This window comes from Mercenaria mercenaria, chromosome 14 (assembly GCF_021730395.1).
Source record: "Mercenaria mercenaria strain notata chromosome 14, MADL_Memer_1, whole genome shotgun sequence".
In the NCBI taxonomy this organism is placed as follows: Eukaryota; Metazoa; Mollusca; class Bivalvia; order Venerida; family Veneridae; genus Mercenaria; species Mercenaria mercenaria.
The window spans coordinates 65,973,546-65,989,969 of NC_069374.1; the positions used below are offsets into that span (position 1 = coordinate 65,973,546).

A 16,424-nucleotide genomic window follows, 5' to 3' on the forward strand; every position below is an offset into this window, starting at 1 on the left:
AAAAGGTGTTTATCCATATGATTACATGGATTCATTTAAAAAATTCAAAGAAACAAAATTACCTTCTAAAGAAGATTTTTATTCAATTTTAAATGAAACACATATATCTGATAATGAATACGAACATGCTAAAAATATCTGGAAAAAATTTAAAATAAAAACAATGGGAGAATATCATGATCTATATTTAAAAACTGACGTATTACTTTTAGCTGACGTATTTGAAAATTTTAGAAAAATATGTTTAGAGTACTACAAATTAGATCCTTGTCATTATTTTAGTAGTCCTGGTTTAGCTTGGGATGCAATGTTAAAAATGACTGGAATTAAGTTAGATTTAATAACTGATATTGATATGTATCTTTTTATTGAAAAGGGACTGAGAGGAGGAATAAGTTATATTTCAAACAGATACAGTAAAGCAAACAATAAATATATGAAAGATTATAATTCAAAAGAAGAAAGCAAATACATTATGTACCTTGACGCCAATAATCTTTACGGTTGGGCTATGTGTCAACCTTTACCCTCTGGAAACTTTAAATTTATATCCGAAAAACAATTTAAGAAATTAATTGCAAAAGGTAAAACTAACTTTATAGTTGAATGTGATCTTGAATATCCGAAAGAATTACATAAAACCCACAACGATTATCCTTTAGCTCCTGAAAAAATTATTATACCAGATCAATGGCTTTCCAATTATAGTAAAAATATTAAAACAGAATTTGAAATAGGAAAAAGTAATGTAAAGAAGTTAGTTCCAACTTTAATGAAAAAACAAAATTATGTAGTTCATTTTAAAAATCTTGAACTATATACACAATTAGGGTTAAAAGTAACAAAAATACATAAAATATTAACTTTTGATGAAAGTCCTTGGTTAAAAAAGTATATTGATTTTAATACTCAAAAAAGATCTAAAGCAAAAAATTCATTTGAAAAGGACTTTTTTAAGTTAATGAACAATTCTGTATTTGGTAAGACGATGGAAAATTTACGCAAGAGGGTTAATATTAAATTAACTCATGATGAAAATATTTTATTAAAATACATAGCCAAACCTTCATTTGTTAGTTCAACGGTGTTTAACAAGAATTTGTTTGGTATTCATAGAATAAAAGAAAGTTTGTTATTAAACAGACCTTGTTATGTTGGAATGTGCATTCTAGATTTATCAAAATATTTAATGTATGATTTTCATTATAATTACATTAAGGAAAAGTACGAGAGTAATTGTAAATTATTGTTTACTGACACTGATTCATTATGTTATGAAATAAAAACCAAAGATGCATATGAGGATTTTTATAAGGACAAAGATTTATTTGATAATAGTGATTATAACCCAAAATCAGAATTTTATTTTGATAATAATAAAAAAGTAATTGGAAAATTTAAAGATGAAGCTGCTGGCATTCCCATTGTTGAATTTGTCGGATTAAGAAGTAAAATGTATTCTTATTTATTAGAAAATGAAGTTAATGTTAAAAAATGTAAAGGAATTAAAAAACTTGTTGTTAAGAAAACAATAGTTCATAAAAATTACAAAGATACTTTGTTTAATTCAACCCAAACTAATCACACCTTTAAAGTTATTCGTTCTGATAAACACAATCTTTCCAGTTATGTTATAAATAAAACATCTTTATCATGTTATGATGATAAAAGATATATTCTTGATAATGGTATTGATACATTAGCTTATTCTTAAATTAATTCTTAAATTAAAACTTAAATTAATTCTTAAATTAAAACTTAAATTAAAACTTAAATTATAGAACCATAAATTGTTAACTGAATATTCATAACATTTAAAGAATTAATATAAATAACATCATTTATTTTAAATTCATTTGCATAATTAATAGAAATAGATTCATTTTTTCTATTATTTTTTACATGATAACTTTGAAGAATTACATTTTCTTTATTTTTTATTTGTAATTTAGCTTCTCCTTTATCTAATTTAATTGCATCAACAAGAATAATTAAGATGCAATTAAAATTAATTCTTACATTATTACCATTTTGAACTAAACCAGGACTAGCATTTACAGTTTTCCATTGAAATAATCCACCATCGGTATCTTGGGTATAACTTGTTAAAAACAATGGAGGTTTTCTTATTAATTGTCTTTCTATTTTATTTACTTTTTCATTTATATTATTGAATATTCCCATTATATTAATTATTCCAGTTAAATAAATGTCCTTGGTTAAAATAATTTATAATAGTTTGTTCATTTACTCTTTGATTATTAATTTTTAGTATTTTATACAATAAATCATACAACGGTACTTTATCTTGTAACATTTTAATGAAAAATAAACAATAATATCCGCAAAGCATACTTGTTTTGTCTTGATATTGAACATTGTTGTATTTTACATTTGGTATATACTTAATTACTTCTTTTGGCGGAGGAAGTCCAAATGGATCGAAATACAAAGTATTAAAGTAACAAACCCAATGTGTTCCAGGACCAATAGAGTCGTCCAAATTTATAATTCCACACTCGTCCTTTATTTTTAATTTTAATAAATTATTTCTACTAAACACACCCCTAAAGTTTTTAATTTTTAATTGTTTTACCCATTGTTCTATTTCAAAGTTAGATATTGGTTTGTTTATAAATTTTATTTTTTTTTTACTATAGGAATTCGTCTGTAAGGTCTTCGTTGAGAATCAATCTGTAGTCCTTTTCCACTTAACAAAGATGTAATCAAAGGTATTCCTAGACTAGCAGCCAACATACCTAAAAACCCACCGTCTTGTTTTTGTTTTTGTGTTAATTTAATCACTCCAGATCCTACTAGTTGCTTTCTTTGATTAGGTGTAAGATATGGTGATATCATATTTCTCTTATCATTAGCTACTGAAATCATACCATTTCCAAGTATTTTACTAACACCAGTACTGGCCAGTCCAGAAAGGGCACCAATGCCTAGAGGGGCTAATATTTTTGGAGCTATTTTTGCTGCCATTGGAAGAATTGTTTTTCCTAACAAACCAGCTAAAGCTCCTAAAAATCCACCATTTTGACCTTGACTGGACATTTGACTTTTTGAAATTGTAATTTCTAATCCCTTATTATTTGCAACAGCTTTTTTAATTTGATTAATTTGTGTTTTTGTTAAAAGTAAAGGGAAGTTTCCATGTAATTGTTCATGTTTTAATCTAAAAGTATGTGGAATTTTGTTGTTGTAGGCTTGGGCTAAATTTTTCTTTTGTCCATCTGTAAGGTTAACTTTATATTCAATATAATTTGATGTCATTATATATAATTTATATTTATTTTATTTAATTTATATTTATTTTATTTAATTTATATTTATTTTATTTAAACAATGACAATGACAAGTTCATTTAAACAAACAATGACAAGTTCATTTAAACAATGACAAGTTCATTTCCAATAGTATTTATTTCAACTGTTTCTTCATACAATACAATTGCGTAAACACGAATATTAGCTGCTGGTGGAATATTTAATTTAGCTGTTAATGTAATATGCTTAGGATCTTCTGTAGTTACTTCCTTTTTATATTCCAAGTTAAAATGAATAAATCCAAACAATTCTTGAAAATTTGATCTATTTAAAAGACTTCCAGTAGTCTTATTATTTTGTTTATAATAATAATTAATTACATCATCATATATTCTTGATATACTTGTGTATTCTGTTTCTGGATAAAAAACACCATTACCAACTTCAAGACGACAAGAGCTCAAAGTGCAATTTTCATTTGCTGCATTAATTTTAAATGTATCTAATAAATGTGGATTATGTTCTTGTGAATTACTTTTATCAGGTCGTTGTAAATAAACAAATACATGTTGTGGTTTTGTTACACCAGCTGTTATTCTAAAGGTTATATTAGTTTGTTGTGTATCAGTTGATTGCGTCATCATTTCCCTAAGGTATGACCATCTTGCTTTTGTAAATCTTTCAGTAGTAATTAGATCAAACCCAAATTCATTGAAAATTAAACGTGGAACCCATAGAATTAATTTTGTTACAATTACTCTACCAGCATCAGCAGCATTAGCTCTAAAAATTAATTCATCATCATCTGTCAGCTGTAGTGTTATTTGAATTTGACTTGGAGGTAAAATATTAGTTTCTAAACCCTGAAAAAATGAATAATTATTTAATGGAATTTTAGCATTTACTTCTTTACCACCTTGGATTAATAACTTCCTAGTAGCAAAACCTTCATTATATCCAGCTTGATCCTTCCTGCTCTCAGCATTATCATTTATATCTAAATAAATATATTCGTTTGTTCCAGTTGATTTTGCATAATCTTCAGATAGTTCAACTAAATCCTTTACATTTATTACTTTGTATAAATTATTACAATCATAAACAATTTTTCCATTTTGTTTAACCACCAACTGATCAATTAATGAAGCTGCATTATTAATTAGAGCAATTTGATCATCGCCAACATAATTATTACCATTAGCAAGCTTATTTACTTTAAAACTTACTTCAAAATAACCATTAAACCAATCAAATATGAGCTTCTATCATTAATTGTAAGTGATATCCGTTTTTTTGTTTGCTTAACATTATTTCCCAGGACAGATATTAAAGCTGTATCTAATTGAATAGGAGTTAATTCATATCTTTCACAATATGTTTTGTTCTAAACATGTATATATTATATATATTTTATTTTTTTTATTTAGTTTTATTTTATTTTTTATTTTATTTTTTATTAAAGTTAAAACTTTAGTTTTTATAAATTAATCTGTTAATACGTTTACGCGTCCCCGATCCTGACAATATTCTATTTATTCTCATATGAATATCCTCCTCTTTATCATTATTATTTTTATTATTTTTACTGTTATTCTTTTCTTGTAATTCCTTAGCAATTAAATTACCAACTGCCGGAGCAGGTTTCTTTTTAAGTTTTTCAACAATTTTATCAGCAGCTAAATTTCCAACTTCTGTTCCAACCTTTTTTGTTCCACTTTCAAGTGCTGCTTTTCCTCCTGTTTCCAAAGCTTTTTTTCCAGCTGTGCCAATTGAAGATGCAACTCCGCTTGAAAACAATTTCGTTAAAGTGTCAAAGGTACCTGTTCCATGTATGATTTCTTTTCCCGTGTGAGCATCAACATAATAAATATTCCTTTATTTTTGTCATAAACTTTTTTGTACATTATATAAAACTAAAATTTATAATTTCATAATTAAAGTTTTAAAACTTTAGTTTTAATTAATTTTTTTAAAATTAATGTAAAACTTGTTTCAACCTCATTAAATTAATTATCTCCCAAATACATCTGGTAATATATTTCCCTAATTGAATTTTTAATATTTTTATTAATTTCAAAATATCCAACTCTTTGTGGTTCTTTTGTAAAGGATAAGCTCTTGTTAAATCTGCAGTACTTAAAGCTAGATAATATCACTGAAATTACCATCAACAAGTGAATTATCAATAAGATCACAATAAAATGTAAATTGTATCAACAGAGTTATTATATTTGGTGTTTTTAGTTCCCCATTCGGTATTTCTAAATGCTTTTTCTCAAATCCAAGCAATGTATGAAATTTGACATTCTTAATCCAACATAAAATTATCTGTAATTGAAATCAAAATCTTAAAACTATTTAAAATCAATTCCAAACTTTTGGAGCAATTTCGATTTATTAAATTCAAAATCATCATTACTTATTAATGTTTCCCTAATATAATTATTAATATCTGTGTAACTGTAAGAACCATTTGTAAATATAAATCTTTCCATTCTTTACCATTATTGTAACGAATTTTTTTATTGTCGTATTCATCACTAATATTTGCCAAGAGTAGGTCATGTGTTAATACTATCCAAACCAAACAACATAAGTTTATTTTTATCTAAATTAAAGAACGACTAAATCTGATTGTAAATCACTGGGTTTTTATTTTTATTATCTTTAACTGTTTCAGACTTAATATTATTTTTTTTTTCCCATTTATATATAATTAAAAACTTTTAATTAAAGTTTAAATTCAAGAAAAAATTTTTATATACATTTCATGTTTTTTCTGGTAATAGTAAATTCATTTTTAATAGTTCGTCAATTATTCTAATCCCTTCTTTTTTTTAGTTCTTCATTTTATTTCCAGCATCAATTGAACCACAAATTAACTCCAAGTCATTAACCAATTTTTTTTGGATTACATGGAAAAAACGTCATAACCTTGTCCCCTAATTACTTTTTTAAATTTCATAGATCTTTTATTGATAGGTAATCCTGATTTTTCTGTTAATTCTTTAAATATTTTTATGAATGATTTGAATGCTTTTTCTTATTGTTATATCTTTTATTAATTAAATCAATTAAATCATCATCTACTTAGTTTTTAATTACTTCTTTTCCAGTTATTCTACCCTTTTAGCAATTAACTTATTTTGACCTTTAAAGTTTATTTAAGTTAATAATTAAATTACCATATTGTCCATTTGGTGAAACTTTATATGGGTTATGATATCTTATTCCTTTCCCCGTATATTTTTTTGTTTCTAGAATATAGTTGATTACGCCTCTATATTTTTTTAAATTATCCGACTTAGCTATAATTGCTTCCTGTTGCTTCAGATCAAGATCTGTTTTGTTTGTCTTTCTAGTTATTGCACCAGATTCATTACCCAATTTTTTTTATATCTTTTTGTTGTCTTTTTTATGATATCCTCTACTTCTTCCCTAGTCATTTTTTCATCTGGATTTTTAGTTTGCTGTGAAAAAAAAATCAAACACTTCTTGTGTGTTTTTTTATTTTTCTGTATCTAAAGTTTTAAATCAATTTCTTTTTTTAAAAATTAACTGTAAATTTCTTTTGATCTTGCTTCCAATTTTCTTTGATTCTTTAGTTGTATCTCAGTGTCTTCAAACACATCTTCATCATCCAAACCATATGATCTTTCGGCGGTATTAATCGGGTCGATTCTCGGAATAGCTCTTCCAAACCCATAGTATCTTCCAGCGGTAATGGTTGTAATGGTTGTGGTAGTCCCGGAGTGGTGTTTTTTTCCATTATCTCTGTCGCCATTTTTAGATTTTCTATTTCATGTATCTTATCACAAAACTTTTTGGAAGTAACGCTAATTGCTCCTTAATTCCAGGTAATGCTTTTAACTGACTTGATAATTGTTCTTTTTGACTTTCTATTTTTTTCAGTAATTGGTTTAATAAATTTCAGTGTAAATATCCCGTTTTGTAGCTTTTTTTTTTTTTCTCTCATATTTCTTCTCTAAGAGCTCTCATCTTTTGCCCAACTAATTTTTTTTTTTATTATCATTTCATTAAGTTTTGATTGCATTTATTAATAATGTAAGATATGGTAAAATAATGAAATATGTAGATATTGTAAAATAATGAAATATAAAGTTTTAAAACTTTAGTTTTTAATTATATAAATGGAAATTCCAAATTATGATACAAAAAGTGATAAACCCAAATAACTTTAACAATTTTTCCTTTTATGCCAGATTCATGTTTTAGAATGTTAATATGTGGATCTTCTGGATCTGGAAAAACAAATACATTAATGCATATACTTCGAAAACCCTCTTATATTATTATGATAAATTATACTTGTATGCTAAAAACTTAGAACAATCTAAATATCAGGGATTTAATAAATCATTTAATGAAATTGCAAAAAAAAATTAAGTAGATCCAAATGAAATCTTGAATATTCAGTTGATCCCAACCAAATTGACCCTTGTAAATCTTGAATCAGAAAAACAAAAAGTAGTTATATTTGATGTTTTGTATGTGAAGATAAAAAAGTTAAAAATGAAAAACAAAATACTTTATTCAAGGACGTCACAAAAACTGTTGTGTTATTTATTTAAGTCAGTCTTACTATAAACACCAAAGATATTCGAATTTACTGTTCACATTTTATTTTTTTTAAAAGTCCAGGTAAACGAAAAATAATATGATTTGTGATGAACAAAATATAGATCGGTTACTTTTGCTAATGCAACAAATCAAAAATATGATTTTTTATATTTTGGGACAAACCAAGGAAGTTTTTAAGAAAAAACTTTACTGGAAATATATAGATGGGTGTTTTTAATGATAAAAAACAAATAAGTGAAACTGAAAGTGTAAGTAAAGTTAAATTTGATATTGATTTAAGTGATTATGCTACTAAAAAACAAATAAAAAGGCTTAGAAAGGACATGGAATTGTATCTTCAAAAAAATAAGGAACTGATAACCAAAAATGAACAGAGCATTAGTTTATGGGAGGTAATAAAATAATTAACCTAGGAAATCCAGATAAATCCACCGATGTAGTTTCAAGACGGTTTGTGTATAAAAAAGTTCAAAGTGTAATAGATGACTATAATCTTGAAGATGTCAAAAGTATAAAACAGACATTAGAAGCAGAAGTAAAAATTTGAAAAATTAACAAAAGATTTTAAAGAATTCATTATTAATATTTGAAATTCAAGGTAAAATTGAAGAAGAAATGAAAGCTATGGTTGTTTCTATTAAAGAATTGAAGAGAAATCAGATTTGACAGATGATAACTTTAAAAAAAGTATTTAGAACAAATTTTTTGAAAAGTTATCACTCAAGTTCAAGAATTAAAAAGTTTAGTATGATTAAACATGAAGAACTAAAAGCCCAAGATTATTGAAGCTGAAAAAAAGTTACAAAATATGTATCAGTTAGAAAATTGAACAGAAATAATAAACTAATACTGAAACTGAAAAAAAGCATAAAGATTTATTAGAATTAATTTAAAATTTAAACTTGCAGAATATAAATCTGAATTGGAAAAGGCGCTTCACAAAGAGGTGATGATCATGACACAGCATTAGAGGATTTTAAAGAAAAAATTTAAATTTTCTAAAATAGATGACTTTAAAAACAAATTCGAAATTTGGGAAATTAGTATTGTTGACAACCGTCATAATTTAAAGTATGCAGATTTTAAGTAATATTACAAAAAAATTACAAGAAGAAAAGACGCAGCTTAATGCTAAAGTTGAAGAACATAAAAATGAACTGGACTTTGTATTGAAAAATCATTTTTAAACAAGGAGAGTTAATTACTGCTAATACTAAAGCAATTAACACAGTTAATAATCAGATAGAAAATTTGAAGAAACAACTTGTAGACCTGATTAATAATGTTGATGCAAGTCACAATATAAAGTACGAAGAGTTAAGTAAACTTAAAAAGGGTTTTTTACAAAAAGATATTAATGAATTTAATAATCAAATTAATGATAAAATTAAAAAAATAATAAATGATTTGGAAATCTGTAGTTAAAATATCAGCTAAAAAAAGGAGAATCAATCACTGCTAATACCAAGTAATTACTGCTAATTTCTAAAGCAATAACCGCTAATGTTTGAAGAAATTGCTACTAATGATGAAAAAATTTCAAATATTGGGAAAAAATTATAGAAGTAAAAGATGCTTTCTTAAAACAAGAAACACAATTGCTAGAACAAAAGGCGTTGTTGACAATTTATCTGCTTCTGAAGTTGCTACAACAAAACGATTGATGATTTAGCTGAAATAATTCTTAAACTTAAAAAAAAAGGGCAGGAAAATAGAAAAAAGGGTTTGAGGAAGTAAAACATGAAGTGTTTCTTTTTGAATATAACAGTTTTTATACATATGTAAAATGAAAAAGTATTTTAACCCTCTTGGGGCTTGGATACATTCAAAAAATATGAAGGTATGGATGATCTGACTATTAAATGGAATGGATTTAAGATTTGGAATTTTCGTAGATTACAAGATTTTATACACATAAACCTACAATATAATGTAGCTGTACCAAAAAGTGGTTTTGAATGGTTTGTTTTCGGTTAATAAAACTGGAAAATTATATAATAGATATTAAATTTTTATTAACGGGGGCCAGACCATAGGTGAACCAAGATAAACCGATTAAAAGTTTCCCAATATCGCAGTTTATATTTAGGCGGTGGGATGATGATAATGACTAATTCTTGGTTTTTTGGCAGTAATATAATAAATATAGTAGCTGAGGACTTTGACACTGATCGGTTAATATCTATTTATAAGAAAAGAATTAAAGTTTATCTATTTTCATGGAAACAATGTTTGATATTCATCCTTATAACGATTTAGAATCTGCAGAAGTAACATTTACGCTTTTGCCGGGGAGTTACGTCAGATTATACATTTTCGGATGAACCTACATCGAAATTGTATCGGATGAACTGTATCGGATGAACATGTATAACCTGTATCGAATGAACATGCATTCCATTTATAGAAAAAACTTTGAATTAAAAGTTTAATTAAAGTTTTAATTACTATGTGTACCCTAATAATATACTTACTAATTGAAAAAAGATCAAATACTTCACATTTTATTAATAATATAATCTGCCAAAATTTTGCCAAAGTCTGCCAAGTTGGCAGACACTGCCACATGCTGCCACTTGGCAGAAAAATGGCAGGCTTTTGATTGGTTGAACTTGTGGTTTCCCAAAATAACCATTTTTAAAAATGCACTTGATTTACCTTTGACACAACAGGTACATAAAGGACAAGTATGTGTCTTACAAGTAGGACAAGCTCTCAATACACAATAGAATTGTATTTACTATAAGGTAGTATTTGTTCTCCAGTTAAACTGAAACCTGATCTTTATCTTGATATGCACTTCAATCAGGAAGTAAATACGCGGTGTATAGATATTTAAGTCAATTTTATTTCAGCTTGTATCTTTGATAAAGCCTGTGGGTTTTTAATTGTCCGGCATTGGTCAGTTCGGACCAAAGACTAAATCTTTTTTTTGGTTAAACCAAAGGTTTTCATTCGGTTTAACTAAAGATTTAAAAATTTTTTAGGGTATTAAGGGTACTAAGTTAGTATTTTAAGTTTAGGGTAAGGTTAAAGTCCACTTATAGAATAGGGACAAGGGGTCAGGGGGGTCAGAATTGAGTTCGCTTCGGTAATTCTAATACTACTTATTTCGTATGCATAGATAATATAGTGCAGAACTAAAATAACAAATATACAACACTAGAATAATAAATATGGAAGCACCATAATTGACAACTGGCCAAATAATTTACTCAGACACCTGGCCTAGCCGGTCGGTGTATTATTGAAAATTACTTACCTTGATCATCGACTGTCCTATTTCCTCGTTCGGTGCTTTCAAGACGAGTATTGTAGTAAATAGCGAATGCTAAGGTCGCTGCAATGAATATAAACATGGTTTTGTTTGTCAAAACTGAACATACGTTTTTATTGAGTTTATCGACGAAGTCAGTGACACGCCCAACTTTCAGAAACAAAACTTGGTTGAGCTTAAAACTCTCAGTCAGCTGACTTGAAATTTCAAGGAGTTTTTCTTCAATGTTACGTTGTCTTTCATTGGCAGAACTTTCAAATTTTGTCCACTCTTCATGGAATTTACTTTCTCTGTCATCATTTTCAATGTCATTCAACTTATTTAAGCATTTATTTACATCAACATAGGCGTGAGTGTCTGGGTCTTTTATTAGATCTTTAAGTGCATCAAATGCTGTTGATTTTTCTACTTCTGAAACCCGTAGGCTGGCGTTGTGAAATATCAAATTTCGTTCAGTTTTTGCATTTTTGATAAAAGTTTGATTTAATTTGAACGCTGTACAAGTGCTCCAGATATGGCATTGTGTTGATATATCAGATAACTGTACTCTATTGTTTCCGTTCCAGTTGTAAGGTAGGAATACTTCCACAATGTTTTCGTATGAGTCCGGCCAATTCCATGATTCCGTTTTTTCCCATTCTACTTTACCAAGCGTTCTTGACTTGAGTAGTTCTCCTCTCCATTTTGAACATGTATTACACCATCTAAAACGAAAACAAAAGAAGGTCTGTCACTTCCCCGAAGCATGAATAGCATACAGATCAACTGTTAATTTCTGAAGACGAAAAAGAAATACGCCTAGACCCAGGCAGCACTGCCGTTCGACAAAAGGCGTTGAATTTGGTAGATAGATAAGTTTATCAAAAAGTAAGGATATTTATCATGGCCGAAACCGCTCATCATCTTTCAAAATATATTTCATGTTTAATGGTCGCCGGGTTTTCCCCATTAAACAACCATTAATCATTACTTTCTAAATATAGAATTGAAGTTCACATAGTTATTGTTACTTTCAAATATTAAATATACTGAACAGCAAAAGAAACTACCCAGATGTATAACTAGGATATTTTTAATGAATAACTTAGATTTATAAATTTAATTTGTTTTCTTCATAACCAATTACACTTGGAGAACTTCACGTGTTAATTAAAAAATATATCAACCGTGAAGTCCTGACGGGGCATTAAATTTTTACATGTTTAAGAAAACAAGATGCATTAGAAAGAAACCTCAACCCTAAATCATTACTTGTTACAATTGTATTGTAAAATTCTGTTTCTTCCTTATACAAAAGCTGAAGATATTCAATGTACTATCACAAAGACCTTTGTTTTCTTAATACATTCATAGTACCGCATCAGCACTGAATATTACAGATGTCCATCAGTAGTATATCAATTTATGAATATGTCTTTTATCTTTCCACCATCAATTTCTTAAATATGCACCTTTCCTCATTTCTGCATGAACTGTGAATGTAGCAATATGCGCCCCCTTAAAACCAATTTTGAAGATGTCTGAATTATACTGAATCCGCACGTTACTTGTTACTTATTCGGCCGCGAATAAGTAACAGGTGAAATACAACCAGATGAAGTTGCAGATCGAACACACTTATTATTGTCCCACAATGGCCGTTTTGCACGAAATTCTGGCTATATCTTTTGCGCGTCTGTTGCATTGTAACATTCCAACTGCGCGCTCGCACTGAATTTCAGTCGTGCCACGCAACCAACAACTTTTTGTAAAAAATTTATGCTGATTTTCGAATGAATCAGTCATCAATGTTTCCAATGACAATAATATTTTACAAAGAAAATCATCAATTACATGCACACGTGAATTTCGGGTAAAACGGCTATTGTGGGACTACTGACTTCACAGTTGATCGGCTTTTAAATACCACGTATTCTTCAAGTGTAATGCGGTGTGAAGAAAATAAGTCAAATTAATGAATTTAGTTTTTTCTTGTTAAAAAATACCCCAGTGTGGCAACGTTAAATGTCGCAACGCCGCTAAATGTCGCAACCACCGTTAAATGTCGCAAGGTTGACGTTAAATGTCGCAACCACCGCTAAATGTCGCAAAATTGTCTGCCACTAAATGTCGCACCTTTAACGTTAAATGTCGCAAAAATTTGCACACCGTTATATGTCGCAACACCAACGCTAAATGTCGCAATTCCTATTTGACACTATGACTATCAATTCCTTGTGTATATTTACTTTTTGGGGGGAAGGAAAATTAGCAGGTTTATGTAATACAAATAATTATCTTAATGATAAGTGCTGTTACGTATAGCAACAAGAGGGCTTTGTTGGCTCTAGATCGCTCATCTGAGTTCCACACCTTGCTTGAACAGTCACGCAAGAAAAATATTTGTGAAATTATTTTGTAATGGGGCCAGTATTTTAGGACAGAAATATTCTGAGGTTTCTTCTAACTAAAAACGATTTGGTAATAGTGTTGTATGTTTGTGGGGGTTGGGTATGGGTGGGGAACGGGGTAAATAACGACACAGAAATCTAAGACACAAACACACAGCACCAAGACAATTAATAGAAAATATAAATATTTACATGTTTGAAGTGGGGTGGGGGTGGTGAGAGGGGGTTATGTGTGGGTAGGCGGAAAAGTAGGATAATGAGGGGAATGAGACTAAACCAAACAATTTTAAGAGACTAAAAGTAAAAAAAATATCAAAATTCCCGCTTTACCTGAAAGAGTGTACAGAGGGCCACATAGGATCTTTCTCCGCCATTGAAGCTTGATAGTCACCTTACGGTTTTAAATGTAAACCTCCAAACAAAGAAATAGAACCCATGGCTGATTAATAGAAAATCTTCGTTTTCTACAGCTGGTACAAAACACAGTCTTCGTGTCGCGTAGTTAAACATCCTGTTGTGTAACAGGCCTGGATTGTTGCTCGAGCCGATTCCTCCACCCCAAACCCCACCTTTGTTGGCTTACTAGTGACTTATACTCATCAAAGTTGCACCCAACTATTTTGGAAATAATATTTTCTCAAAATGTAGACCCAAAACGCCTGAGAGGCGAACATTTTATACAAATGTAGTTATATTTCAAAATTCCCCAGGGGGAAGAACCCTTGACCCCTTAAAATGGGGGAGTACCCCTCCAGTACCTTAAAATTAAGAAAAAATGCACCAAAGGCAACCAGTTTATACCTGTTTTTCAAACTTTCCCGGGGAGAGACCCTGAGCCCTCGAAAATGACAGGGATAACCCCTCCCATACACCGAAATTTTGAACAAAAAATGCAATAAAAGTCCTCATTCCTTACTTGTTTTTCAAAATTGTCCATGGGAAAAGACCCTAACCACCTAAAATAAGGGGAGTGCCCCTCTAGTACGTACCTAAAAATAGACAAAAATGCACCACAGGCCAACATTTCATACCTGTATATAAAAACCTTTCCCACAAATACGGACAGAGGAACCCCGTACCTACCGCACGTCGCCGGTGACGCTTTAGTTTAAAACTGGTGCCCCCCCCCCCCTCCCCAATCCCCACCTCCCATCCTCGATCAACAATGTTTGGCCCCCGGCCTGTTGTGTAACGAAATTCAGGTCGACTAAAGACATGCGATACAACGCGCGACAATACGGAGCCCGAGCTTAATGTCTCATGAGCTAAACAGGACTCCATAGAATTACGTAGTTCAGACCTGAAATAAATCTAGTACTGTGGCGAGTACCACGTTAGTGCTCAAACCTTTACATATGTAATATAACGTATGTATGGTGCGGTACCACTGAAAAGCAAACGTGCAGATTAGAGTGAAAGGTCAATTCAGCCCTTCCCAAATCAAGCATGCATTACCCAGTCTTATCTCTAAGTTCTAAAGACTGTTTAACTTACCTTATTTTGCTGTGCGACATTTAGCGTTGGTGTTGCGACATATAACGGTGGGCAAATTTTTGCGACATTTAACGTTAAAGGTGCGACATTTAGCGGCAGACGATTTTGCGACATTTAGCGGTGGTTGCGACATTTAACGTCAACCTTGCGACATTTAATGGTGGTTGCGACATTTAGCGGCGTTGCGACATTTAACGTTGCCACACCCAGTTTTATCTGGAAAGTTTCTTTTGATGTTCAGTATATGTTACAACAAATATTTGTTACTTATTCATAAACCTGGACCCATATATTAAAACAATTATTGACTCTTGAGCCATTAGATATGATTTGATATTCCCCGGAAGAGGGCAATATTGACCTCTTCCGGTGAATATCACATCGTATCCAATGGCTCAAGAGTAAATAATTGTATAAGGTTATACATTAATTGGTTTTAACATGAAATGTGCACTTGAAAAATATAAATAACACTTTACAAACAGATTTTTACTAAAACAGAATGCACTTTACAGCATTATAATAACAATATTCTATTAAATGAAATCGGATCCAACAAAAACCGAAAGTGAATTGATTAAAAAGCTTTCATTGTTCAAATGTCAAAACATATAAAAGAATGATCAAATGAATGAATGAATAACATTAAAGTATATCTGAATTAACTACCTCTTAAAGTTTAACTTGCAAGACAAACTACATTTGTTTTGGCATCTTGGCAGTCCTGCTGAGGTCCCATAGATCTGTTGATGTAGGTTTTGTAGCCGATTTCTCGTATATGGTTCAAGTTTCTTCCCTGTGTATCCAAAACCACAAATAACATTGATAAAATCCTTATGTTTTGGATCCCGTCGTAATTTGTCCGCCATGTCTTCAAGATTTATGAAAATCAATCCTGATTGTACTCCAAAAATAAACCTTTTCATACTTATCAATGGTTCGTCAAACATAATTATTGATTTTCACATTCAGCATGCAATAAAATTTTAAACCAGGTATCGTCACACTATGTATTGAGCTGTTTTACCAGCAATGTAATATGGTTTATGCTGAACAAAGTACGTACATTATTTATGTGTTTTAAAAACATTAAGTGTATGATAATGAATAGAGCTATGCTGTCCTTTATTGCCTGTGTTTAATTTAAACGAAAAAAAAAATGTAAAAAGATAAACAAGGAAGAAAAAAGAAGAGAAAAGAAAATATAAAAGAAACAATGAGAGAAAGAGAGAAAAATGAAAAAAATATTGGAATTTTCACTTGACTCCTTTCAAATTCAATACATGATTATAATACCTGTTTTATTTAAGCTAGTAATATCTGGAAAGTATTACAATGAGTGTCATTTAAGAAAAAAAAAAGTTATTATGTAAAAGTGAGACTGAAATA

At 29.5% G+C, this 16,424-nt stretch overlaps 1 protein-coding gene across 1 annotated transcript in view; it reads right to left on the minus strand.

The window, feature by feature from the left end:
- Positions 1 to 15,944, minus strand: part of LOC123527795 (uncharacterized) — a 28,284-nt gene extending 12,340 nt beyond the window's left edge. The window contains exons 1-2 of the mRNA XM_045307468.2: positions 15,705 to 15,944; positions 11,137 to 11,855 (exon numbers count right to left, since the gene is read on the minus strand). Of these exons, the coding sequence (XP_045163403.2) occupies positions 11,137 to 11,855; positions 15,705 to 15,904 (919 nt within the window). The 5' untranslated portion in view covers positions 15,905 to 15,944. The remainder of the gene's footprint in view (positions 1 to 11,136; positions 11,856 to 15,704) is intronic.
- Positions 15,945 to 16,424: the final 480 nt, after the last annotated feature.